The sequence below is a fragment of the Trachemys scripta genome, chromosome 2, assembly GCF_013100865.1.
Source record: "Trachemys scripta elegans isolate TJP31775 chromosome 2, CAS_Tse_1.0, whole genome shotgun sequence".
NCBI classification, from domain to species: domain Eukaryota; kingdom Metazoa; phylum Chordata; order Testudines; family Emydidae; genus Trachemys; species Trachemys scripta.
In genome coordinates, this window is record NC_048299.1 from 67,498,111 (window position 1) to 67,524,054 (window position 25,944).

At 40.2% G+C, this 25,944-nt stretch overlaps 1 protein-coding gene across 1 annotated transcript in view; it reads left to right on the forward strand.

The window, feature by feature from the left end:
- Positions 1-25,669, forward strand: part of LOC117872386 (ubiquitin-conjugating enzyme E2 E2) — a gene marked incomplete in the record, with an annotated part of 313,901 nt that extends 288,232 nt beyond the window's left edge. The window contains 1 exon segment of the mRNA XM_034760774.1: positions 23,543-25,669. Within this exon segment, the coding sequence (XP_034616665.1) occupies positions 23,543-23,640 (98 nt within the window).
- Positions 25,670-25,944: the final 275 nt, after the last annotated feature.

Consider the following 25,944-nt stretch of genomic DNA (forward strand, 5'->3'; position numbering starts at 1 on the left):
GCACATTATATACCTATATAGAGTTGGAGATTTTCAACCCAGGTTATCACTCGTTCCAGAATAAACTCATATCATCAGTTTCTTTGAGGTTTTCTAGGCATTCGGTTCTCTTTCCTTCTAATCACTGGTGTCTCTTCCCCCCACCCCACCCGGCATGGTGGAGCTCAGGCTTCGGCTTTGACCCTCGGGTGGCCTCAGGGTTCAGTTCCCCCATCCTGGGCTCCTGTAGTAATTTTTGTTATCAGAAAGGAATCGCAGTGCAATGAAGTTTGAGAACCCCTGGTGTCGAAGTTCAGGCTTGGACTGGAGCCCTAAGCCCAAATGCCTATTCCTCAATTAAACAGCTCCATAGCCTGAGCCTGGCAAGCCCGAGTGTTTAACTGCAGTGTAGACATATCCTTAGGGCCAGAATTTTAATGTTAGTTAGGCATCTAGTGGGATTTTCCAAAGCACCAGGAGCCTAACTCCCATTTAAAATAATGGGAATTAGGTCCAGCTTCAAAAGCACCTAGGTGCCTATCTGCATCTGTAGGTAACTAAATATCTTGAAAAATCTGGCCATTACATATCTGCATAACTTTATACATGTGAGTAGATCTATATGTACTTACCTTAGTGTATGTGATTAGCATGTAAAGTTATGCACATGTGTAAATGTTTGCAGGATTGGGGCCTAAACTACAGCATCATATATTGATAATTATACACAGATCGGTAATGAAGAGAATGAATTTACTTTTCCATTAAGAGCATATAAAAATGTTAGAGATTTTGTTTCAGTTCAACAGACTAACTCTCCCTCAGCATGAGTCCATGATTGTAGGAATCGTTATAGCAACAGCGAAAGCATTCATTAAATAGAAAATAGTTCATAGGTCTCAGGGGAAAGACTTAATACTCTGATGTCTCTTGTAGTCTCTACAGTAACTGTCTTGGAATAGCTGTAGCTCTTAATTGTGTGGGGGAAGAGTGGTGTATTTATGTAGACCTAAATCTTTGTACACCTTCAAGTTGCACATGGAGAACACCTGATGTGTGGAAGTTAGCACAGTACTAATACCAAGAAATGTGAGCATTCATCCATGCAGGTATGTACTTTTAAACAGTCATTAGACCATCATAAAAAAAAATCAATAGAGTCATAAGAAGGTTGCATGGAAATACTTAGGTTAAAACAATACTAACAGAAAATAAGTATTCAGAAGAATAAGGACTGCTCTAATAATTTTATTCCGAAAACTGTCTGGAGTTATTTACATAAGAATACAGTCAGTGGGTGTTATATAATTTAAAGAGTAAAGCAAGTGCCACAGATTACATTGTTAAGGAAATGTGTATTCTGTAGTGTCTTAAACATACTGTAGTAATTAGATGCAATTCCAAACTGAGTCATACATGCACTTAGCCAAAATATTCACAATTTTACAGCAAAAACATAAGTTTAAATAATATTAATGAAGTTCTTGTACTGAAACAAGTTAATATTCCACTAGTCAGATATGTTGTCTTCAAGATTGCCTAGTGCCAGGAGATTCAGTGAAAGGTGTTAAATTCCCTAAAGTCACTTACTCATATAATATACAAGAATAATTTCCTTCCTGACCACTAACTAGTGATCAGTTCATGTCTTGAAGCATGAGCACTATTAGCCTTTGAAAATTTAACTTACATTACAATGACTTGTGTTTGTAAATCTTTTTTTAATCTTCCTAAATTGGTTGCCTCAATAGTATCCTATAACAAGATAGTGAATGCCACATGCTTAATTATTTGGTGTGTAAAACAATTTTTTTCTTTTTATTTTTTTTCTAAACTTGTAGCTTTTATTTTGTGTGTCCCATTATTATGGGAAAAGATAACTAGGAGCACCTCATTGGCATTTTTCTATATCATTCATTATTTTATATCTATCATATATTCTATTGCTCTTCGCCTTTACAGAATAAATAATCCTAATCTTTAATCATTCATTCTTTGGGAAAGATCCACTAGTGCTTCTAAGTATTTTTGTACTCCTTCTCTGTGCCTTTATACTTTGGCTTTATCTTTATTTAAGACAAGGTGAGAGACTTAACTTTAGTCACAATGAGGTCCTATCATTAGCTTATTAAATGAGACCTAATTAATGGGCTAATCAAACCCAAATCAACAAGGATTTCAGATTTAAAGCTCAAGAGACATTGTGAGATACAAATAAAAAGGGTTATAGTGAACACTAGTCATTAATGGTCAGATTCTGCCCTCGGATTCTGCAAGTCCCATTACCTTCAGGGTAAATTGATTAACAGGGATGCTAGTATCAGAGGGGTAGTCGTTTTAGTCTGGATCTGTAAAAAGCAACAAAGAGTCCTGTGGCACCTTATAGACTAACAGACATATTGGAGCATAAGCTTTCGTGGGTGAATACCACATCAGCCAAACTGGACAGCCCCCACACAAAAGGACAAACGGACACAAGTCAGACACCAGGAATGGCAACACACAAAAACCTGCAGGAGAACACACCACTCTCCCCAGACACACAACAGCAGATTCAAAGGTAGCCATCCCGCACCAAAAAACCCCAGGACCAGACCCCAAAGAGAAACCGCCGAGCCCCAGCCTACCCGCAAACTTGACACCACCAGCCCAGGACCAAACAAAGACTGTGAATGGCCAGCCAACCACAAAAGCAGTCTCTCCTCTCCTGGTGCCCACATCCCAACCGCCAGAAGAAATGGACAAGTCAGATATTAGGAATGGCAATATACAAAAACCTGTAGGAGAACACTTCAATCTCCCTGGACACACAATAGCAGATTTAAAGGTAGCCACCCTGCAGCAAAAAAGACTTCAAAGAGAACCTGCTGAGCTTCAGTTCATTTGCAAATTTGACACCATCAGCTCAGGATTAAACAAAGACTGTGAATGGCTAGGCAACTACAAAAGCAGTTTCTCCTCCCTTGGTGTTCACACCTCAACTGCTAAAAGAGGGCCTCATCCTCCCTGATTGAACTAATGTCATTATCTCTAGACTGATTCTTGCCTGCATATTTATACCTGCCTGTGGAAATTTCCACTACATGCATCTGACGAAGTGGGTATTCACTCACAAAAGCTTATGCTCCAATACGTCTGTCAGTCTATAAGGTGCCACAGGACTCTGGGATGCTAGTGTGACTGATCTTAAGTATACCTTAATACTGTTTTTTAAAAATCAGTCTCTTCAAAATAATAAAGAGAAAAAGCAATACACTTTTTAAAAAAAAAGCTAGCATACATAAGCCATAAAACGGGGGTTCTCAAACTGGGGGTCGGGACCCCTCAGGGGGTTGCTAGGTTATTAGATGGGGGGGGTTGCAAGCTGTCAGCCTCCACCCTAAACCCCGCTTTGCCTCCAGCATTTTTAATGGTGTTAAATATATTAAAAAGTGTTTTTAATTTATAAGGGCGGTCACACTCAGAGGCTTGCTATGTGAAAGGGGTCACCAGTACAGAAGTTTGAGAACCATTGCCATAAAAGATGTGATAAATACACAGTTACAAACCTTAAATGTGTGGTGATCTTTGCATCAAAGGAAAATTCGTATTTAGGGAGGTGTGAAAATATGATTTTTACATTAGTCCTAGCAGAATCAATGTGATCTGCTGAACCATGTTTATCTTAAAGGATTTTAAATTGAGAATAATTGATAGGTCCCACAAATGCAGAATAAGGAGTCCATTCTCCTCTCAATCAGCATTTGTAACTCCAAATACTAGGGGAATATAGCCCTTACCCTACACGTGATGAGTCCTTATGAAATTTACAATAAAAAAGCCTTACTGCAATTGCATAGAATAACTCGGTTATTTTAATTATTTTTGTCTCTAAAACATTTAGTCAGCATTAAAGACTACAAATTTTATTTTAAAATAGCACCTAGAGTAATTAGAATCAAATGCCAAAATTCATCTTAAACGACTATCTTTTTTTTCAAAATTCACTTTGATCGTTTACAGTTGTGTCCTGCATTTTGTCTGTCAGTTACTGGCAGCAGGACCTTAATTACAGTGTAGTTTCACGAATGATGCCACATTTGGATTTGGCTAAGGTGGTTTCTCCTGCTGAGAATTGGTTGATATTTTATGAAGCCCACTCCTTACTGTATGCAATATTTTCTCATTAAGATAGCTGCATGAACCTGAAACCAAACTTTTATTAAAAGGTGGTTGAGATAGTAAAAACTCCTTCCCCAGAATACAAGTGATGATTTATCAGTGTTTCTACACTTAATCCTCTTTTAATCTGGTATTCAGCATTTCCCAATAAACACAAGGGCCAGATCACCAGCTCATATAAATTGGCATAGTTTCTGCTGAGGAACTTGCCCAAGATTTTCATCATTATTTTTAGACAGTTTTTCCTCTATCTTGTTTTTACACATAGGAAGGGAGTTGGCAAAATAAAGAGTTTAAATTTTTTTACGAGGCAAAATATCTATAATGTCCCTGCACCCTTCTTTCCTTTTTGTATTTTTCAAAGGCAAGTCCAGTTTCTAGTTCAGGGTCTTTACGTAGCCCCAGATCTTATCCTTCTAATTGGCCACGAACAGACTCCATACCTCTGATTAGTTCAGCCACCTTTAATGCTTCTTCCACTTCTTAAGCTATTTACCATTGCTCACCATACAAATCTCAGACTTCCATTATTCTTGAAGTTTCTGAAAATAAGCTTGCTACATCAATATCAGCTGACCTTGGCCCTCCAGCTTTTTCACCACAAGACTGCAGTAGCGCTTCTGAAAACCTCATAACCAACTGTCAGATGCACAACGCTTACAATCATGGCTATAAATCATCTGGCTATCCAATCCACTGCTTTCTTAAGTAACATTCCAGCAACCTGTGTTCCTGAGTGGTTCTGATTTTACCTTTAGAAGTGATCTATATCTTTGCAAGTGTTTCTAGTTTGTTCTGTTGCATGACTAATTTGACACAATTCACTATTTTTATGAATTTTTGCAGCCATCACATAACATCAGATAAAGCCATTTATTTGCCATTTGCTGCTCTGGCATCCCTGATTTCTGAGCAGCCAGGTCTTTAAATTCATGGCAGGACTTAAGGTGCAGTAGTTGGAGGATAAGACATTTATGTGAACAGCATAATACATATAGCTTAAGGGTGTCCAGTTTAAGGATGGGCTGATATCTTAAGATATAACATTCATTATGGGTACAAAATAGAACTGTGATTCAGAGCTATTTGTGGCACAACCCATGTGCATAATGCTTAATAGGAGGGAATATCCACAGAATGGAATATATTGCATTCTTAAGTACATTGTTATTTAAATAACACTTACGATTAAAATCAGTGTGTTCAACAAATAGTTCTGCATTTATTATAGTACTGGTGTTAAAACGAACATTTGGCTTTAAATATACTGGCCACCCCCTACCCCCCCGCCCCAATACACACACACACACACACACACACACACACACACACACTTTCTACAGCCTTTAAACAGTTTAAACTTATAGTGGTGCCTTTTCTCTGCTAAAGACAGTTTGCTTTAGGAAAGGCCCCAGATAGATTTTATGGAATGTTTATGTTAACTGGTGACAGTTCCCAGAGTTTTCTAGCTTTCTTAAAAATGATATACACTGGGCAGCTTCAGCAGCATGGCTAAAGAACAAATAGCAAAGCAAGACCATCCCCAATTTAGAATTGTGGCTTTATTATTGCCCTCTCCAGTTCTAAATAAAAGCAGCTGCTTTGGATTATTTTGACTTGAGGCATATGAGGCAAATTATTTTTTCAGGGTTGTTTTTTTTTCCAGGTTGGTCCCTCAAATTAAGCTGCAGGTTTTTCTCAGCATTTCAACATGCTTCTCATATGTGCTTACAATGCGTTCAAATTCTGCCTACCCCCCCTTTAGGCTGGAATCTCCATGGGGAGCACAGGGCTGAGTTTGGCCATCCTGGTCCTGTGACTCTTCCCCCCACAAAGAGACCATTCTGGAGGCCTTGCGTGAGAGGAACAGAGCAGTGTTCCTGAGCCAGGCCTAAAGGATAATAAGTGTACATCCTGTGCATAGCACTACCCTGGGTATATAAACTCCCTCTCCACACAAATTATTTATGCTTCTGCAAGGGAGGGCCTGTGAATGGGCTGCTACCAGATAGAAAACAGGTGCTTTTTAAAGCTGATACGCTGTATATTTGTGCTATGTAAGCTTATTAAAAAGAAAATATTTCCTGATAGTAATTTCTGTTAGACTTTAAAAAGTTTCCCAAACAGTATAATGGAAACCCCATCACTTGGGCCTTTTAATAGTTGACTAGCTAAAGCAGCATAGGACTGGAAAAATATACGTTAGGGAACAGTACTGTACTGGCAGGAGGACAGTCTGAATGACCCACTGGGTCTTTTCCATCTTTAACTTCTGAGATTCTATTATCGCTCTCCTCTATCAGTCTCCTAGAAACTATATGAAGCCATTTATATTGTAGATCTGCCCTTGGCTTCAACATATTAACGAAAAAGATGTTCCTCAGTGAGAATTACATCCCATAAGGGATGCAGGAATCACTGGTGCAATTCTTTATCCTGGGTTAGGCAGGTGGTCAGACTAGATCATCCTAATGGTCCCGTCTGGCCTCAAAAACCTATGAATGTGTGAAAACAGAGCCTCTACCAATTGCTAGGTAATGGGTAGAATCTCTTTGAAAAGAAAATGAGCTAGCAGAAGGACACCTGCTCCGACTCGCCCTCTCTCTTCTTAACAGGGCTCCATGCTGAAGATAAGAGGGCGAAATCTGGAATGAAAATTAATTGAATTACTCCTAATTTATACCACTGTAACTGAGGTCAGAATTTGGCCTCAAAGCTAGAAAATGCTCCTGTTCTTTGCCTTTTCAGTGACTGCACAAGGTGGGACTCTTGCGGGGAAATGGCTACCTGTTACCAAAAATGAAGTTCTGTCACCCTGAGCACCTTAAATTCAGTTCTTATCCATGGTCATAAGGTGTTTCTGGGGCATCAATTGGACCTGCAAACAAACTTTATCAGACAGGACTCCTTAATCTCTGCCATTTTGACCAGGAATCCCAAGCAGAGTAGGCTCCAGGCACTCTTCTTAGGTGTGTGTGATTATAGGGTGTGATTATAGGTCATATAGACACATCCAAGCTTAGAATCATAGAATATCAGGGAAGGGACCTCAGGAGGTCATCTAGTCCAATCCCCTGCTCAAAGCAGGACCTAATCCCAACTAAATCATCCCAGCCAGGGCTTTGTCAAGTCTGACCTTAAAAACCTCTAAGGAAGGAGATTCCACCACCTCCCTAGGTAACCCATTCCAGTGGTTCACCACCCTCCTAGTGAAAAAGTTTTTCCTAATATCCAACTTAAACCTTCCCCACTGCAACTTGAGACCATTACTCCTTGTTCTGTCATCTGGTACCACTGAGAACAGTCTAGATCCATCCTCTTTGGAACCCCCTTTCAGGTAGTTGAAAGCAGCTATCAAATCCCCCCTCATTCTTCTCTAAACAATCCCAGTTCCCTCAGCCTCACCTCATAACTCATGTGCTCCAGCCCCATAATCATTTTTGTTGCCCTCCGCTGGACTCTTTCCAATTTTTCCACATCCTTCTTGTAGTGTGGGGCCCAAAACTGGACACAGTACTCCAGGTGAGGCCTCACCAATGTCGAATAGAGGGGAACGATCACATCCCTCGATCTGCTGGCAATGCCCCTATTTATACAGCCCAAAATGCCGTTAGCCTTCTTGGCAACAAGGGCACACTGTTAACTCATATCCAGCTTCTCGTCCACTGTAACCCCTAGGTCCTTTTCTGCAGAACTGCTGCCTAGCCACTCTGTCCCTAGTCTGTAACAGTGAATGGGATTCTTCCGTCCTAAGTGCAGGACTCTGCACTTGTCCTTGTTGAACCTCATCAGGTTTCTTTTGGCCCAATCCTCTAATTTGTCTAGGTCTCTCTATATCCTATCCCTACCCTCCAGCATATCTACCACTCCTCGCAGTTTAGTGTCATTTGCAAACTTGCTGAGAGTGCAGTCCACGCCATCCTCCAGATCATTAATGAAGATATTGAATAAAACCGGCCCCAGGACTGACCCTTGGGGCACTCCGCTTGAAACCGGCTGCCAACTAGACATGGAGCCGTTGATCACTACCTGTTGAGCTCGACGATCTAGCCAGCTTTCTATCCACCTTATAGTCCATTCATCCAGCCCATACTTCTTTAACTTGCTAGCAAGAATACTGTGGGAGACGGTATCAAAAGTTTTGCTAAAGTCAAGGAATAACACATCCACTGCTTTCCCCTCATCCACAGACCCAGTTATCTCCTCATAGAAGGCAATTAGGTTAGTCAGGCATGACTTAGTCAGGCATGACTTGCCCTTGGTGAATCCATGCTGACGGTTCTTGATCACTTTCCTCTCCTCTAAGTGCTTCAGAATTGATTCCTTGAGGACCTGCTCCATGATTTTTCCAGGTCCCTCTTGCTTTAACCTAGCTAGTTTGGGTACCAGATCAGTGAAGCTCGACCTTCAGCACCGGCTATCCACCTGAATAGTTACGCAGGACTCCAGGGGTACAAACGTACAGCCTGCACTGAATCCCAGGCCACCGCAACTACATTGCTCCAGTACGCCAGTTAGCTAGTTCAAAGCTAGCTCAGGTATGTCTACATCAGCCGCAGTCACACCCCATGATTGCAATGTAGATATACCCTTCGAGGTAGATGGGTGTTTTACCTCACCAAATGGTCTATATGAAATTCCCAAAACAATCTTGCACACAAGTAGTCTAATTAAAAAGCAATATTTAGAAAGACCAGGTGGGTGAGGTAATGTATTTTATTGGACCAACTTCTGTTGGTGAGCGAGACAAACTTTCAAGACACACAAAGCTCTTCTTCAGGACTGGGAAACATACTCCCAGCGCCACAGCTAAATGCAAGGTGGACCAGATTGTTTAGCATAAGTAGTTAGCACATATTGTAAGGGATCACTCACCTTGCATTTTGCTGTGACACTGGGAGTACCTTTCCCAGACCTGAAGAAGAGCTCTGTGTGATTCTGACGCTTCTCTTTCTCACCAACAGAAGTTCGTCCACTAAAAAATATTACCTCGCCCACCTTGTCTCTCTAATATCATGGGGCTAACGTGTCTAAAACGACACTGCATAAAACAAGAGTTAGTAAGACTAGAAGGAGAAAAATCAGATTAAACCAAAATAAACAGTATGCATGACATACGTAATTTTATTCTTGGCAAAAGCAAAGATATTTACTCCCTTGATTAGATGCAATAATGAAACAGTCTTACATTTCCAGAATGCACATTCTCTTTCCCCCTAGCTTTCCTTTTCTTCTCTCAGCCCTTTTGACAGAATGTCAAAGACACAACTTATGGTTTCTTGGATAGGTAGCTTCCCACTCACTTTCTCATATAAGTATCCCGTCATCCCAATAAGCCTATTTTACCAAGTATAAAATTAGATACGTTTTGCTTACCTTGTCTACTCTTCCATTTTTCCTACAATTTTCACTGTAGAATCACCCGCTGGTACAGCTCCACACACCAGTGATTTCAGTGATAGTACTACAAGTGTAGACAGGACATGAATGTTTTTGCTCCCATATCTTCTAGACCTGCTCTGTGATCCTTGGACTTTGAAAGTATTAGCCTATCCACTACAATATCAGGCATCCCTCCCAAAGATGCTTATAGATAATTTATCTTTTAAAGCGTCCATTATATGCTTCCTCGGTCAAATTCAGGATTATATTTCTACCTGAACAATATGAAGTTATGCAGAAGATGTATAAACACAATAGTTGCCTCATGTTAGCCATTTTTTAATTTTATTTTCAAATAAATCTCTCTGCCCCCTCCAGTGGCTACCTGCCCTTTAGTCTCTCTTTATTGCTATGTTTTTTCATACTACTAGTCCTGGCTGAAGATTGTCAGCCTGGACTCAGAGCCACCTGTTTTTTTAAAGATACCGAGAATATATCATTTCTGTAATTCATTCCCAACTTGAATTCTACTCTGTATCTAATATGAATCACAGGCAGACAAAAACTAATCAGTCATACAACCATATTTTCAGCTGCCAGATTTTATGGTCAAGTACCAATCAGGTTTATAGAAGAAAGATTCTGAAATCCACCCCTTTCCTTCTCCAGGAAAAGCAAGTGAATTTCATCAAGAAAACTACTTGGGAAGGTATAGAGGTAGCCAAGCATAAAACAAATAACTAGTAATGTTTGTGACATGACAGCAAGAATGGCCACAACACCTGTATCAAGTGACTGGGCATAATATGTGGCATTTGATGCTTGTCTGTTACTGTTCACCCCTGGCATTTGAACCTGAGTGATCATTTTTCAAGGAGTAATTTCTCATTTAATTCTCCACCGGGAAATACTGTTCATGGTGTTATATGGAGGATCATTTCCAAGAAATTCTGTCTGCGTCTGAAAAGGATGTTACAGAACTTGTGCCAAAAGATGATTTAACTGAAGAGAGTGCTCAATGGTGGTGGTGGAGGGGGATATGAATAGATAAAAGAAAAATGAAAAATCCCAGCGATCCATCCCCCATGATAAATCAAAGAAATAAGCATTCTTAAAACCCATAGTCCATAACCTATGCACTTAGAGATACATGCCAGTCGCACGATGAATCTGAGATTTTATGGTTGGGTCATAGCATTTCCAGATCAGAATGCTGCCATTGCCACTTCTGCTGTTCTCCACTTAAATTTTCTTCTCATTAAGGCAAATCCAGACGCCTGCAACTCTCTAGGGTGGCCCAACAGAGCCTTAGTTTCACAGGCGTCAAGTGCAGTGTAAGAAGTGTCTGTCCAGTAAAGCTTTTGATTGTCTTCTGTACTGTTTTTAGTAACAGGAATAGGCGTGATGGTCTTATTGAGTTCATTAGGAAATAGTGGTATTTTGCTAATAGATTGGTTGTTCTAATGGATGTGAGGCATCCAGGTGTCAAGGCATTGAGTACTATTCTAGAACTTGAAATTGTTCCAGCATATTTATACTCCGATTGGATGCATGTTCTTCTTTAATTAAGGACGGGTCTTCAAGAGATCCCAGTACCCAGAGTACACACTCCCAGAGTATAAATCCCAGCTAACCACGAGTCGACAACTGGAATTTATAGGAGCCCTGCTATACACTGCTGAGCCAAAACCAGCGCTGGTGCTAGGAATAAGCGGACTAAGCAATTGCTCTAGAGCCCCATGCAGCTCAAGGGGACCCCCTATTCACTCTTTTTAGTATGTAGTAGGGGGGCAGGCCAAAAATATTCCTGTTTAGGGCCCCCAGTGGGCTAGCACCATTTCTGGTCAAAACCCTACTTTCTTAAAACAAGAAACAAGAACTATTTGGCCTTGGCAGAACACTCAGAAATCACAGCCAGCAGTTTTCTTTAAGAACCATATTAATAACATTGGGCCTAATAATACACCTTATTTCTGGAATATCTTCATAAGAGGCAGCCTCATATCACACCAGTCTGTGGCTTTGGGCAACATGCATCCAGGTTCTTTGACAGCACGTCTAGAGAAAAGAATTTTGCCCTTCCTCGTATTCCTAGCGTTTGAGTGACAGATGTGTTCAAATTGGGCGGCAGAGCTCACTTATGTTCACACACAATGAACTTAACCCTCCAGAAGATCAGTTTGTACATCAGCATCATGTCACATATGCCTGAATGTATATTCTTTAGTATCTAGCTGGCTGCTGTTTCAACCTTTATATGAACCCCTAGAAAGCAGATCAATTTCTGCCTAATATGTAGTACTCAATGTTCTAATGCATTGAAAGCCATCTTTAAAATAAAGCCTGCTATATCCCAGGGATATCACTAAGATACCAACAGCATCTATCTATGGTTTTTATATGGCCGCCATTACCATAGTATCTGAGCAACTCACAATTTTTAACCTACTTGTCCTCACAATGTGAGGTAGGGAGGTATTATCCCAATTTTACAGATGGGGATGTGAGAAACAGGGGCTAAATGACTTGCCCAGGGTCTCGCAGGAAGTCTGTGACAGAGCAAGGAATTGAACCCTGTTCTGCAGCTAATACCCTAACTACCACATTATCTCTGTGATGATAAACTCTTCTTGAGTCTTACAAATGTTTGAGTCTTACAAATGCAGGTTTCTCACAGGCAAAGTTCTTGACAGGTGTGTATTACTCATTTTTCATACAGTCTTCAAGCTCCGGCTTCTGATACACCCTTCACTTAGTACTCTAAGGATAAAAGTTGCTGTCTTACTTATTTTTCATTATTATTCGGGGGTGATGTCCTTTGAAGGTCATATTTTTGCCACTTTATCAAATCCATGTCAACAATGCTAGCCAGCCTCCAGTTGGTTCAACCTAATGAGATACATGTGCTCTAAGGCAATCACATCAAGCACAATTGATAGTTTAACAAAGTATTGATGCCTAAATACATTACCATTCTGTTGCAACAAGAATCTAAATTTGGCCAGGCTAATCTGACAGGTTAATTCTCCCCACCCTCTTTTAAAACAGGAAGGACCTACTTCAACAGTAAATTATAACAATGTAAATCCGGAATAACTCCGTTGACTTCAGGGAATTACTTTGGTTTTACACCAGTATAATTTACAGTAGGTTCTTCACAGTAGGTTCTTTGCTTCTTTACAGTAGGTTCTTTGCTGCTTCAACTGCCGTGCAGTTAATATTCAAAAATATTCTCAGTTATCTTGGTATTGTGCTTGTATATTCACATTTATATTTTAAAAGATAGCTTGTTCTTAGTGTATCCTCTTTTAGTAAACATTGAACAATTTTCTAGAATGTGTTATTGTTTTTTGTACATAAATAGCCATTTGTTTATCTTTACCACATAATTTATTTGTTCTAAGTCCCACTTCCCTTTTAAAATATTAGTTTATTTGATAGAGGTATCTCTCTGCTCTATTCTTTCCAAAGAGTTCGGTTCAGTAGATGGATAGATGTATTTATAAAGAAGTTACTCTATTTGTAAGCTGATTTAGACCTTATGAAAATGAAAAACAAATTGCACTTCATACTGTAGCATAGGCACCAATGTATAAATTTTAATCACACGTCTGCTACTGCTCTTCATCCTGACCTACATCAACTCTGCTATTTCAGTCCTTAGCATCTATTGATCAGATGCCCACCTGTGTGGCTAATTTTATTGTAACAAAAATGGGGTTTAGTGCTACATTAAACTCATTTTCACTTGCACCCTACAATGGTAGCACAGATTTCCAAAGGCAAAAGGTTAGTGCTATAGCTCAGTGTGCCACCTCCGAGGAATTGCTCACATGTACATAATTAATAATAGTAGGAGGAGAGATCCATATCGACTGACCAGTCTCGCCGCAAAGGTTGGCAAATGCTGCTCCTGTATGTTTACTGATGGATACTGTGATGTACTTCATATACACCTCATTGTCCATCCCAGGACACCTGGTAGCTTTGACTTGTGGTTCTAGAAGTTTAAGTTTATAACAGGTGATGTGGTGCACACTGGAAACCTTGAGGCAAGATATTTCCCATCAGAGAACAAATCATTTTTCCTCTCTTAACTCCTTGTTCCCAGAGTATTAAGTTGTCCAAAGGCATGTATAGGGCAGCAAGTCCCAAAGGCCCAGATCTACAAAGGTACTTAGGCACCTAAGTCCCAGTTTTAGGCTCCACTGTGATCTGCAAAATTCCCCCTTGGCTGCCATTTGGGTGCCTGAGCTTACTGGGAGCCTACATTTTTGCTGTAAAAGTTACTTAGGCACCTACGTTTCTGCCTTTGGGCAAGTGCACTACTGCCTCACTCTAGGCATGCAGATACCAATCTCCTACCTAACCCCAGAGGAAGATAGGTGCTTCTCTAAGTCACTCGTATGCGGGCCTGATCCAGTAGGCATACTTGGAGGCTACCTACCAGATTGGGTCCGATTCAAAATCTAGCTGGCTGAAGAGATGATGGTACTTGCTTTTAACTTTTAGTGGTTAGCACACTCATCGGGCATGTGGGAAATACAGGTTCAATTCTCCCCTCTGCCTGAGGGGGAGAAAGGATTTGAACAGTGGTCTCCCACTTCTCAGCAGCATGCTCTTGGCACTGAGCTCTGGAGTATTCTAATGTGGGTACCCCCAGTCTCTCCCATTAATTATTTATCCAGAAGGCAACATCTTCACAGAGTCATTGGAGCAGGGGGACTGGACCTTGGGTCTCCCTAGTGGGTGCCCTAACCACCAGGCTACAGTGTCATTCTCTCTCTCTCTCTCCCCTTCTCTCTCTTCCAGCATTTTTGTGTGGAATGTGGCTAAGAGTTTAAGGTGGACCCACCTCCTCTCCCTCTAGGCTGTTTTGTGTGGAGTGAGGCAGCCTGACTTCCATTCATGGATGGCTAGCAGAGATAGATGCCTCCCTGCAGCCAGACTTAGGCACCTGTCTCTGTAAGAGGGGTGGGATTTAGCCCATACCCCCTCTCAATAGTATCTCCTATTGGGTGGCATAGGTGGCTCCCTGTCCAGCATGCTGTCTTTTGTGGATTGCATTTTTAGACACGTCTCTCCCCATTCATTGTATAGGGAGTGTAGGCACCTAATCCAAGCTTTGTGAATCATTTTGTTGTTCCTGTGATTTTTTAGGCACCTACAAGTTATGCGTTGTAACACTGAGCATCACAATGCCTAAGTCCCTTTGTGGACCTGGGCCAAATAGCTTTTGTGTTTCCTTTTTACTGTCAATTTTTTCCTATTATAATCAAGCCCTGATGCCCTAAGAAACACAACAGGGTTTAATTAAAGAACCACATTGTGCATTTTTTAATAATAAGCTTAAGGACACTGATATATTTTTGGTGTGTGTTAAACTATCAGCATTATCAACTTCATTTGCTCTTAAGTGAACTGGTATTCCAGTGAATGATTCGCATTTGCAGTTTCCTTCTAATCATGTTGAATCTTAAAAATCACATTTTTTTTAAGCCTTTTGAGGGCAGTTTTTCAAAGGTGGGTAAATATGAACATGTATAAATGCTGGAGTTTGATGGCACACACACTAACCACCTTTGAAAAACTGGACATTACTGCAAATCAATATAGGAATATATACCATCCTGTACAGGTATTTGCATTAATATTACCAAACAAAATACAGCTGTTGTTACTTTTATTTTTAGCCACTGACAATAGTCACCTGTATACTGCTTAATCACTGTCTAGGAAGAATTATTCCAGTGTACCCAGCCTACTTAGGACCTTGACTGTGCCTAAAGGAATTTAAAACAAAGATCCCCAACTTTTTCATAGTATGGATCACATCTTAAGAGATACTGTCTTGTGGATCATTCCCACCCAGGATCATTAAGGCTATCTCCCTTCCTGTTCACACCTGCAAGACATCCCTATGGAAAATACAGCAGTTGCTTAGACATGCAGAAGTAGTACAGGAGATAGTTGGAAGAACAGTAAGGACCATGTGACCCTTGACTTCTCCACAGATCTCTAGTGGTCCATAGGCCACAGGTTGGTAATTGTTAAGTTACAAATTGTTAAATTACAAATATATATAATGTCCAAATATTTAAAAAACTAATTTACTTTTATTTATGCGTCAGCTACAGGGACTGGCTTTTCCAGATCCTAAATAATAAACCTAAATAATAATTTTTTTAAAACATATTTTTTTATTCAATTAATTGGATTCTGAGATTTTTTTACAGGGCTGTGTTATTTCGCCTCAGTAAACTTTCTGGAACCCTTTTCTGATACTCTAGTAACTCGCTGCATCAGATATTTTTCCCACTGAAATTTTAAATATAATGGAAATATTACGGTATTATAAAAACTATTTTATATACAACAATCATATAGGGAGAGGAATTATTTAAGCTTAGTACCAATGTGGACACAAGAAGAAATGGATATAAACTGAACATTAGAAATTTTAGACTTGAAATTAGACAAAGGTTTCTAACCATTAGAGGAGTGAAGTTTTGGAACAGCCTTCCCAGGGGAGCAGTGGGGGCAAAAGACATATCTGGCTTCAAGACTAAGCTTGATAAGTTTATGGAGGGGATGGTATGATGGGATAGCCTAATTTTGGCAATTTATCAATCTTTGATTATTAGCAGGTAAATATGCCCAATGGTCTGTGATGGGATGAGATCTGAGTTACAACAGAGAATTCTTTCCTGGGTGCTGGCTGGTGAGTCTTGCCCACATGCTCAGGGTTTAACTGATCACCATATTTGGGGTCGGGAATGAATTTTCCTCCAGGGCAGATTGGCAGAGGCCCTGGAGGTTTTTTGCCTTCCTCTGCAGCGTGGGGCATGGGTCACTTGCTGGAGGATTCTCTGCACCTTGAGGTATTTAAACCACGAGTTGAGGACTTCAGTAACTCAGACATAAGTTAGGGGTTTGTTACAGGAGTGGGTGGGTGAGATTCTGTGGCCTGCGTTGTGCAGGACGTCAGACTAGATGATCATAATGGTCCCTTCTGACCTTAAAGTCTATGAGTCTATATTAAGCCTAAATTGGTGTTCCTTTAACCACTCTGACACCAGCAATTGGGATTTTATTGCACATCACATGACTGATGGAGGAGACACACTATCTCCATTTTTTTTATTTCATTGAAGTATGTTTGCTGTGTTTTTAAACAGCACTCAAGAGGCCAAGAGATGAGTGCTGCTCTGAAATTGTTATTTGCTGACTTGAAATTAGCTGCAAAAATACAATCAGATTAAAATATAGCATAGTAATAAATTTCATTTATTTGGGGGAAATGTAGTTTTAAGGAAGAATTATAGTCTGTCTTGTGAATGATAAAGCATTATAACTAGCATTAAACAAAGCTGAAATTTTGTAATGACCAAACCTGGATTCATCTAAGTCCTCAGTAGATGAACACCCTTGAAAAGGGGGAATCAGACTAGAATTGGTCTGTAAATTTGATTAGCCTTACTACAGACATGAGGAACACATTCTGAAATCATGTTAAGTGTGCTGCAAAAGAACATGGCAAGTCATTGTAGATCAGCCCATCAAGCCATGTTAAGCTATGCACAGCAGTTAAAACTAATGTGCAGTGAAATGAATTCCAGTGCAACATGAGAATTACGTAATTCTTCCCACATTTAGAAAGCTGTCAGCCACAGGTCTATTGCTAATGAACCAAGAAACTCCTTCAAACGTTGGTTCCATTGGTTGCCACTGTCCATCATGAACTACATCATGGAATTTTATCCTTTGCCATGTGTTTCGATCATGGGCAGAATCAGTATTTTCCTAAGGGGGATAGAGGGCACCCGGATTAACTGCCAGGTAGCACAGGTCTGGAAGCGAAAGAGGTAGAGGTGGCAGCTTTCAGAGATGGCAGCCTGAGGTTCTGGGAAGTGGGGAGCCAGGTAAGATAGAGACTGGCCAGGACCTCTCCCCACACTCTACCTCCCCCACCAGAGAGACCGGAACTAGCCCAGACCTCTCCCACTAGGTAGGGTCTATGGCCAAGCGGGGAGCCTGCTGCCCTTCCCCCACCCTGTTGCTGCCCTGGTTTTGAATCACTCTTGTACTAAATTCAGTTGCAGTTACTGTACATTGTTCTCTTTACAAAATCTTGCATATTGTGTATCCACAGTCCAAAACGATATATTGCAAATTGTGTTACATGATCACAGCCTTATCTGAGGTGCAGAAGACTGCTGTTGTCCACTGATTTTGCAACAACAGGATCTATTGGTCTGTTTATTTTTATCATAAGATGATGCTATTGCATGGAATCCGTCTGGTACCATAAAGCATAATGCTGGCCTCTTTACTCTGACTTCACTTGGAACCACTTCAGTCCTGATATTGTATTATAAGCTTTACTTCAGCATGCTAAGTACACCAGGCAATTGATTTTTAAATCTGTGAGTTGTGGACTTCATGCAATAGTAAATTATCAGGTTGCTGGGGCCAAAGTCTGAAGTCACTGGAGTTGCACCAACTTCTATAAACTGATAATGTGTCCTAGTTGCCAACATCTACTGTGCTGGTGAAATCCTGAGTTAGGCATAATATGGTTTCACTGCAATCAGTATTTATGTCCATCACAAACCCACCGCATAATTTAGTACAGTTGGTAATCTCTGCTCAAGAGTCTCATTACTGCTCTGGCAGGGATGTTACAGGTCAGGATTACTCTGCATTAGCCATGCTATCTGGGGTAGCTGTGCATGCTGTCTTAAACCAACACTTACTTTCATGAACAGTAAGGGCTCAATACTGCAAATACTTATGCACAGGAGTCACCATGTTCTCATTGGTAGTCCCTTGAGATAGGGCCACCTGTGTATATGTGTTTGCAGGATCAGGCCCCTCCTTCTTAACTTATTATAAACAGTAAACTGTTCGGTATCTTAACCATAGCAGAGCTGCATTTCACCATAATTTGTATGTGTTTATTTTTAAGGCCTGTATTTTGGCTTGGCTTGATCTTTTATGTGATATTTTTTGTAAATAATAATTCTTTGCTCTGTTTTTTCCTCAGCTTCTCATGTGTTTGAAGTGTAGTTTAATTTTGTTATTATTTATTGTGTTTGTCCTTTTAATGTATTTCATAAGTTCTCCTGATCATACCAAAACTGTGCATTACTTTTACATTTTGATCCACTATTTTTCATTGTTTGGACACACTCCCACTTGATTTCTAAAATGAACTGTGGTGTAACTAATGAATTACACCACTACTAAAAAAAGTAGTTTCTTATATAAACAAATTTCTACTGTTAGAAATAAATGCAGATGTGTACATATGGAAAATAAGAATCAGTTTTACAGTGATGTGAAAAGAAAATGTAGAAAAAGTACATGGTCTTTATGGAGCATGGGATAAATATTTTAATCCTTTAATTTGCCTGAATAATGCCATCTTAGAACCAGATTGTGCTCAGCTCCTGCTGAGGTGTGCAAGGAAGGGAGAGGGAATATTTTCCCCCCTATTTGTATTACTGTACTACCTAGACGTCCCAGCCAAGACTAGGATCCCATTGTGCTAGGTGCTGTACAAACATAGTAAGAGACTGTCCTGGGCCAGCCCCAAACAGTTTACAATCTCAGTAAAAAAGACAGACAAAAGTCAAGGGCAGAAGCGCAGTAGCACAGGTGGGTGAAGTGACTTGCCCTAGGTCACAGCAGACCAATAGCAAAGTCAGGAATAAAATCCAGATCTTCTGAGCCTCAATCTAGTGCTGTATCCACTGCCTCCCTACTCCTGTTCTTGCACCTGCTGCTCAGGGACAGGCACCAATCGAGTCCTTGCACTCAGGAGGCAAAAGAGCCCCATAAGGCTAGCGCCGCTACCCCCTGTAGGGACCAGATCTAAAGTAATTGACGTAAATAGAAGTCTTTACATTAACTTCCAGGGGCTCTGGATTAGTCCTTAAGGGGGAAAAGAAGGAGGTGGAGGGGGACACAATAGCTATATTCTCTGGGAGCTCTTGGACACATTATATTATTCTGTATTACCATAGCACCTAGGAGCCCTGGTCATGTATCAGGACCATGTTGTGCTAGGTGCTGTACAGACACAAAACAAAGTTCTTACCCAAAAGACCTTACAATCTAGGTATAAGGCAAGAGATGAATACTGACAGACAGGGGAGTACAAGGAAACAATACAGGGTACGTGGCAATATATCATGTAATCCTTACAGATTTGTAGGGCAGAAGTAGATCACGAACACGGTGTCATCACAGACACAAACACAAATTTAAACTTTTCAAAACAGTGATGATAAAATAGCTGCAGTTTAAGACAGTGAGGCTCTCTGAGGGAAATGAGTGGGACTACTCCCATGTCTAAGTGCTTTGCTGGATTGGGGACAGAGGAATCACCACCTTGCAGGACTAAGCGTTAAAGCTGCCACAACGTTTTCAAGAAATAAGGTGGGAGAAGTAATATCTTCTAGTGGCCCAACTTCTGTTGGTGAGAGAGACAAGCTTTCAAGCCACACAGAGCTCTTCTTCAGGTCTGGGAAAGAAGAAGAGCTCTGTGTGGCTCAAAAGCTCATCTCTCTCACCAACAGAAATTGGGTCAATAGAAGATATCACCTCACCCACCTGGTCTCTCTAATATCGTGGGACTGACACAGTTACAACTACACTGCATACAACAGTGGTTTCAATTCAGGCAGCACAGCAGTGTTTCACAGGGAGTAAGTCTTTGCAGAATTTGGCCAACTCTGTATGTGCAGCTGTCGTCATGCTTCTCAGAGAGTGGCTCCTCTAGCATCTAGGAGTGGAGTTGCAGGGATTCTGTCAGTCTAGCACCTCTTTATTTGTTCTGGTGCCACAACAGACTGTTAGTGTACATGGCCTAACCCCCCAACGAGGTCACTGCTCAATGCATTCCCCTTTCGGAGGTTAAAAAGGGACCACAAAATCTAAAGGCCTTCAAGCCCATCTCCATCTGGCACTTGCCGCTCTGGGATTGCTTTATTCTCAACACCCATGCATCCCCTCTTAGTCTGGGGGAGCAGTAGGGAAACCCAGGCCCACCCTCTCCTCTTTTTTTTTTGCCCAGGCACCCTGTTTAGGCACCTAAGAGCCATTCCTCCAATCCCACCACCATTTTCCCTGGGCTGCTCGTATCTTTACCTCACTCATCAGCATCTTCACAAGATCTGCAGACTCTGTTGCCTCCATCTTGATTTTGTGGTTCCTCACCGCTTCTCCTAAGACCAGCTACGGAGGCATTTCTTAAGAGCCAGTCTCAGCTCTTCCCCACAGCAGCTGGATTGTACTGCTACAAGCTTTCTTTGCCTCTATCCTTAAAACGATCAGCATTTCTCTCTTTTAAACAGGAGTTCTCCCTCAGCCCTTTTCCTGGGACTGAGGTTGTATCCTAAGCCCCTTGACTTCTTAGAGTAACCAGTATTTCCCTCCTTTGAACAGCAGTTCCTCCCTCAGCTCTCTCTCTGGGGCTGGGGTTGTGTCTCAGGCCTCTTTACCTTAGGTACTAGTCATCTTCCCATCCCTCAAGCAGGCACTCCCCTCAGCCCTCTTTCTGGAGCTGGGGTTTGTGTCTATGGCCTCTTTCCCACCTGCAAAGCTTTTTGCCAGCTCCCTTCACCTGAACACCCTCTCCAATTAGTCTTCCAATCTGGGGATTTCAGTAGACTAGTCTTCTCCTGTCAGTGCCTCTCTGGTGTGAGGGAGGAGGCAGCATTTATACTGGTCCCCTTCTCACACCTCCTTCCCAGTTGATGGGATGAAAGGGGAGCATTGCCTGGCCCTCCCTGCAAGAATTACCATCTGTTCCCAGGACCCTTAAGTCTCTATATCTGGACCCTTCCAAACCCTTAACAGTTGAGGCCAGGTGACAGGATTGGCTAATCACTAGTTTCTACTGCCCTCCATGGCAGCCTCTCACAGTAATGTTATAACTTCTGATGATAGGACAGGCCCAGTGAAGGATAAATATGTTATACAACAGTGAGAGTTAAGACACTCAACTCATATTTTCTTGCTACTATGGGCATGTGTGCCATCCTCAATTTATTTTAACATCGTTATTTATATTTCATTTTACAGTGGGTCTGTATTTGTTGGTATTCATTCATTTCATAATTGATTTCGGGTATGATTAAAATACAGGTTTACTTATTTGAAGATGACACTTCATATACCAAGCGCAATTAATTCAATTCATACTTCATAGCATTGCAAAGTTGTTTCATTATGTACATGAAGGGTGTGATCTCACACCACTGAAATCAATAGGAAGTTGCTATAGACTTTAATGAGAGCAGGGTCGATGGGCCTACAAAGTTGCAATTTTTAATGCAGTTGCTATTTTTGTTGTTTTAATTTCCTTCTTGTTACCATAATGCTCCTTTTTTCTTCTGGAGTCTTGAGAAAGGCCCCCTCAGACTTTGGGTTATGGTGACTCATCTTTGGCAAGAATGGTTGGCACCAACCAGTGCAACTCCTGGATCAAGTAGAGAGACCATTATCATGTGAAATCATGTGTTTTCTGTTTTAGCCCTTGATCCCGCAAACACTAATGCACACGTTTAACTTTTCTACCCTCGTTTGTTCCACAATGTCAATTCTCTGCGTATTAAAGTTAAGCATGTGCGTATTTTCAGGAGTGGGACCCAAGCAACGGAGCATGCAGCATTCACAGGGTTGTCACTCTTTGTTAGCTTGGAGAGACTGAATCTAGGAACAAAAACTCCAGTCCTCAGAATACTAACCACAGCGCCACAGATACTTTTCATTAGGTGATTTACAAACACTGGAAATAACCCAATCTAACCATATCTGGCTAACCCAAAATAACTTATTCTGACCTTGAACTCTAATTAGAATTGTTCTGCCATGCAAAAAAACTGGCTTTTGGTCCTCAGAGTGATGTAGGTTAGAAGTTCTATGGAAGCACTTTACGCAGCTCACCAACAATGTGACTCATTGCCAAACAGCATCATCTCCAGCCAATTAAAAAGCAGTATTAACTGGCCTGTAAGGTGTGAAGGTGTAATAAAGAGACTCACTGCTCCACCAGAAACAGGAAGAACACATAACAGCCCAGAAAAGGAAAAAAATCTATCAGTAGATTTGTACCTGATCTAAAATGACAAAATATTATTGCCTGAAAGGGAGAAATGTTGGTTAAGTACAGTCGTTCCTAGAGAGGTGTGTATGAACTTGGTTGTGGGATTTCCCTTTGCTCTCCCAGAGATTGGTTGGGTGGTTGGTTTGTTTAATGCTTCAAAGAGCCATTTATTGAGCCAGTGTTATGTGAGATATGGTCTCCTCGGGTATTTCTTTTTGGGGGAAAGGTGAAAGTACCACAGGAAGACCAGATCGTGCATTATTTTGGCCACATGACGAGTTCCCAGACGTGTAAAAAGCCCACATAAACCAACAATACCAAGACTCTTGGGTTTATCTAATTCCCATGGAAACTGTGTGTATTGCTCTAATTCTTAAACTTATTTTTATGCTATTAAAAGTAAAAAAAATCCATATACTCTTTCCTACACTCCCTTCCACATGATAACGGGATTGGTGCTCACCATAATTGTTTGGTATTTGCAGCATGGATGGGGGGAAGGGGAGAGATGTGCAGGAGCTGGAGGTCATAAATAAACTTCTTGTCATGTGAATTATCTGAATTGTGAAATATTCTATGTAACTGTTGTCTTGAAATAATAATGAAACATTTATTTTAAGATCTATGAAGTAATTTTAAAAAATTGGCTCTGTTTCAATTACGTGTCCCCCAGCAATTTATTGATAATCACACAGCTAAAAAACACCCCACATTCTCTTGATTATTTCTCCCTATATGCAGATCTGCTTTTAAAATGGAAAAGCGTACATAAATGCACCTTGTTCTTCAGATTTAACCTATCAGAGCTTAATTGAGCTGGTTTTAACAACATTACGTTGGACTCCAACTGTAGCAGATAGTCCTTCAAAGGCTGACAAGTATTTCATGGTTTTGTTTTCTTTTCAGCTGACCCCCTGGTTGGAAGTATTGCCACTCAGTATATGACTAACAGAGCAGAGCATGACAGAATGGCAAGACAGTGGACCAAGAGATATGCTACATAGGAATCTACTATAGAACATGCTGGACCTGTGCAAGCACATTCACTAAGTGCATCAATAGCCCTTCTCTCCCCTTTGTTCTTATTTTTTATTAAATTTTGAACAATTTTGTGACAAAAGGTTCCTTCCTTCCTTCCTTTCTGTTTTTATTTGTATTTGGTTCTTTGTTTGTTTGTTTTGGTTTTGGTTTTTCATTCGGTTAACTTGAAAGTTGCTTCCCTCAAATGTAGACAGGGAATTTTGGTTATCAGTGCAAAGAATGTTGGATCTGTAATAGTATAGAGCTTTGTCCCAAAGCTTTGTATTGATGTGTGGTTTTTTTCCTTTCATGTGGTCTTTGGGAAAACAAACAAATTCAGAATTATATCTCGTTTCTACTTAAATGTAGTGTTTAGGGTTATTTTTTTGTACTGAAGTCTTTAATGGTGGGTGCATGCTACTGGGAACAAGTTTTGTATAAAAGCTTAAAATCAAGAATCACTGTGCATTACTAAGACTGTGTTTATCACTAGCCTTTTGTTTCCCACACAGAAGGCTATTGGGTTGAACAAAATAATATGTATTTTGATTTACTTTAAAAAAAAAAAAAAAGTGCTTGTAAATTTCTTAGGGACCTGCCACTTTTGACTGTGGATCAGTTGATGTACACTTGTATTATTAAAGCACTCAATAAAACACTGTGGCTGATAAATGCACTTTTTGTAAGACAGTGCTTTTGCTTTTTGTAGAGTGTTAATGGTATAGCTCTGCATGCAATTAAACTTGCATAATACCATTGCAAGTTAAGCCATTATGTTTAGTCCGGAACTTTGAATTTCTCCTTGACGATACGTTTCTTAACATGTAGAATTTCTCAATAAAATCTAGCTTCAATATAAGCTTTTTTTTAATGTAGTAAAAAAAGCTACCCTCTTACTTACTGGTGCCCAGCTACCCTGAAACCTCCTATATATCTTCTTTTCTACATCCATCTTGATGGTAATAGTTAAAACACCTGGTTACAAAAATAGCCCCACAATGAAAGTAGATTATGGGCTGACGATTTTGTTCAGCAGGGCTCATTTTTCCTTTCCCCGGGCTCTTGTAATTGTAAAAGCAACTGTTATTTTTAAAAAATTAAATCAAGGTTTTCAACGGCAAAATTGAGCCCACTGCACCAATCATTCCCAGCACGTCCCATGGCAAGGGTATTTCTATTCAGATTTGACCTTCAGGCTAATTTTAGGTATGCAGCCATAGAAGGAAAACTTCTACTCAGCTAAGGAAACGTGTGGGTGTTGTGATTTGGAAAATATATACTTTGATGCTGATTCTAAACGCTCTTTGTGTTACAAAGGCATCCTGGAAAATCCCTGTCTCCTTAATTAAACATTACAGATGCTGCATGCAGCACGCTTTCTCTCTCCTATGAAACAACTGTTAAAGTCTTGTGAGCTCAGTATCTACATTTATCAGACACTAATATTGTCTGAGAGTCTGGTAGTCTCAGAGCTCATAGCTATATTGCCAGGATGGGGGTCAATTGATAGGGGGAGAAAAGTGGGTTATATCAAATGACCTAACTATTATATGTTTAATAAATAGTATGAAATTGTATATTAACAAGTATTTGTGTGTAGTGGAAAGGTATATTATCAGATTTTTAAATTGAAATGTCACATTTTTTAAATTAAAAAGCCTGCATTGTTTTCTGTCCTGCTTTAATATTTATTGTACATTCATCCACCTTTTGTTAATGTTTAAAAAAAAATCCATAAATCCATTTACAGTTTAAATCTATTATTAGAGAACTACAAAGCATAATCAAGATGTACTGTACTGTGTCAAAGAAATCTAATCTGTCAGAGCCATGGAAATATTTATATACTTATACCTTTATGATAATTTGGCTACTGGTAGGTCTAAAGAAATAATCTCAATCTGTTCTATTTTGTAATATATGTCTGAGACCTTGAAACATTGTAGATTCACCACTGTGTGTGTTTGGCATTTTATCTGTTTAAAATAAATATAAGTGTGGTTTTGAATAACATTAGGCAAAAGCTTCCTAATTTTAAGAAAAGTAGACTGGTCTACTGGAGTAGTCTGTTACTACCTGGACTTGCTAGTCTAGAAAATATTCATTATCTGTGGTTGTTTTCTCCACAACTCTTTTCTTTTAATTTAACTGAAAAAAGGAAAAAAGTTCACAAACAAACATTATCCACTCGCCTGCTGCTAATATTCCAGGTCAATGTAAAGTCCTGGATATAACAGCTACGTCTTAGTTTTAATGTCATTGGAATCCTGATGACAGGAGAATAGGAG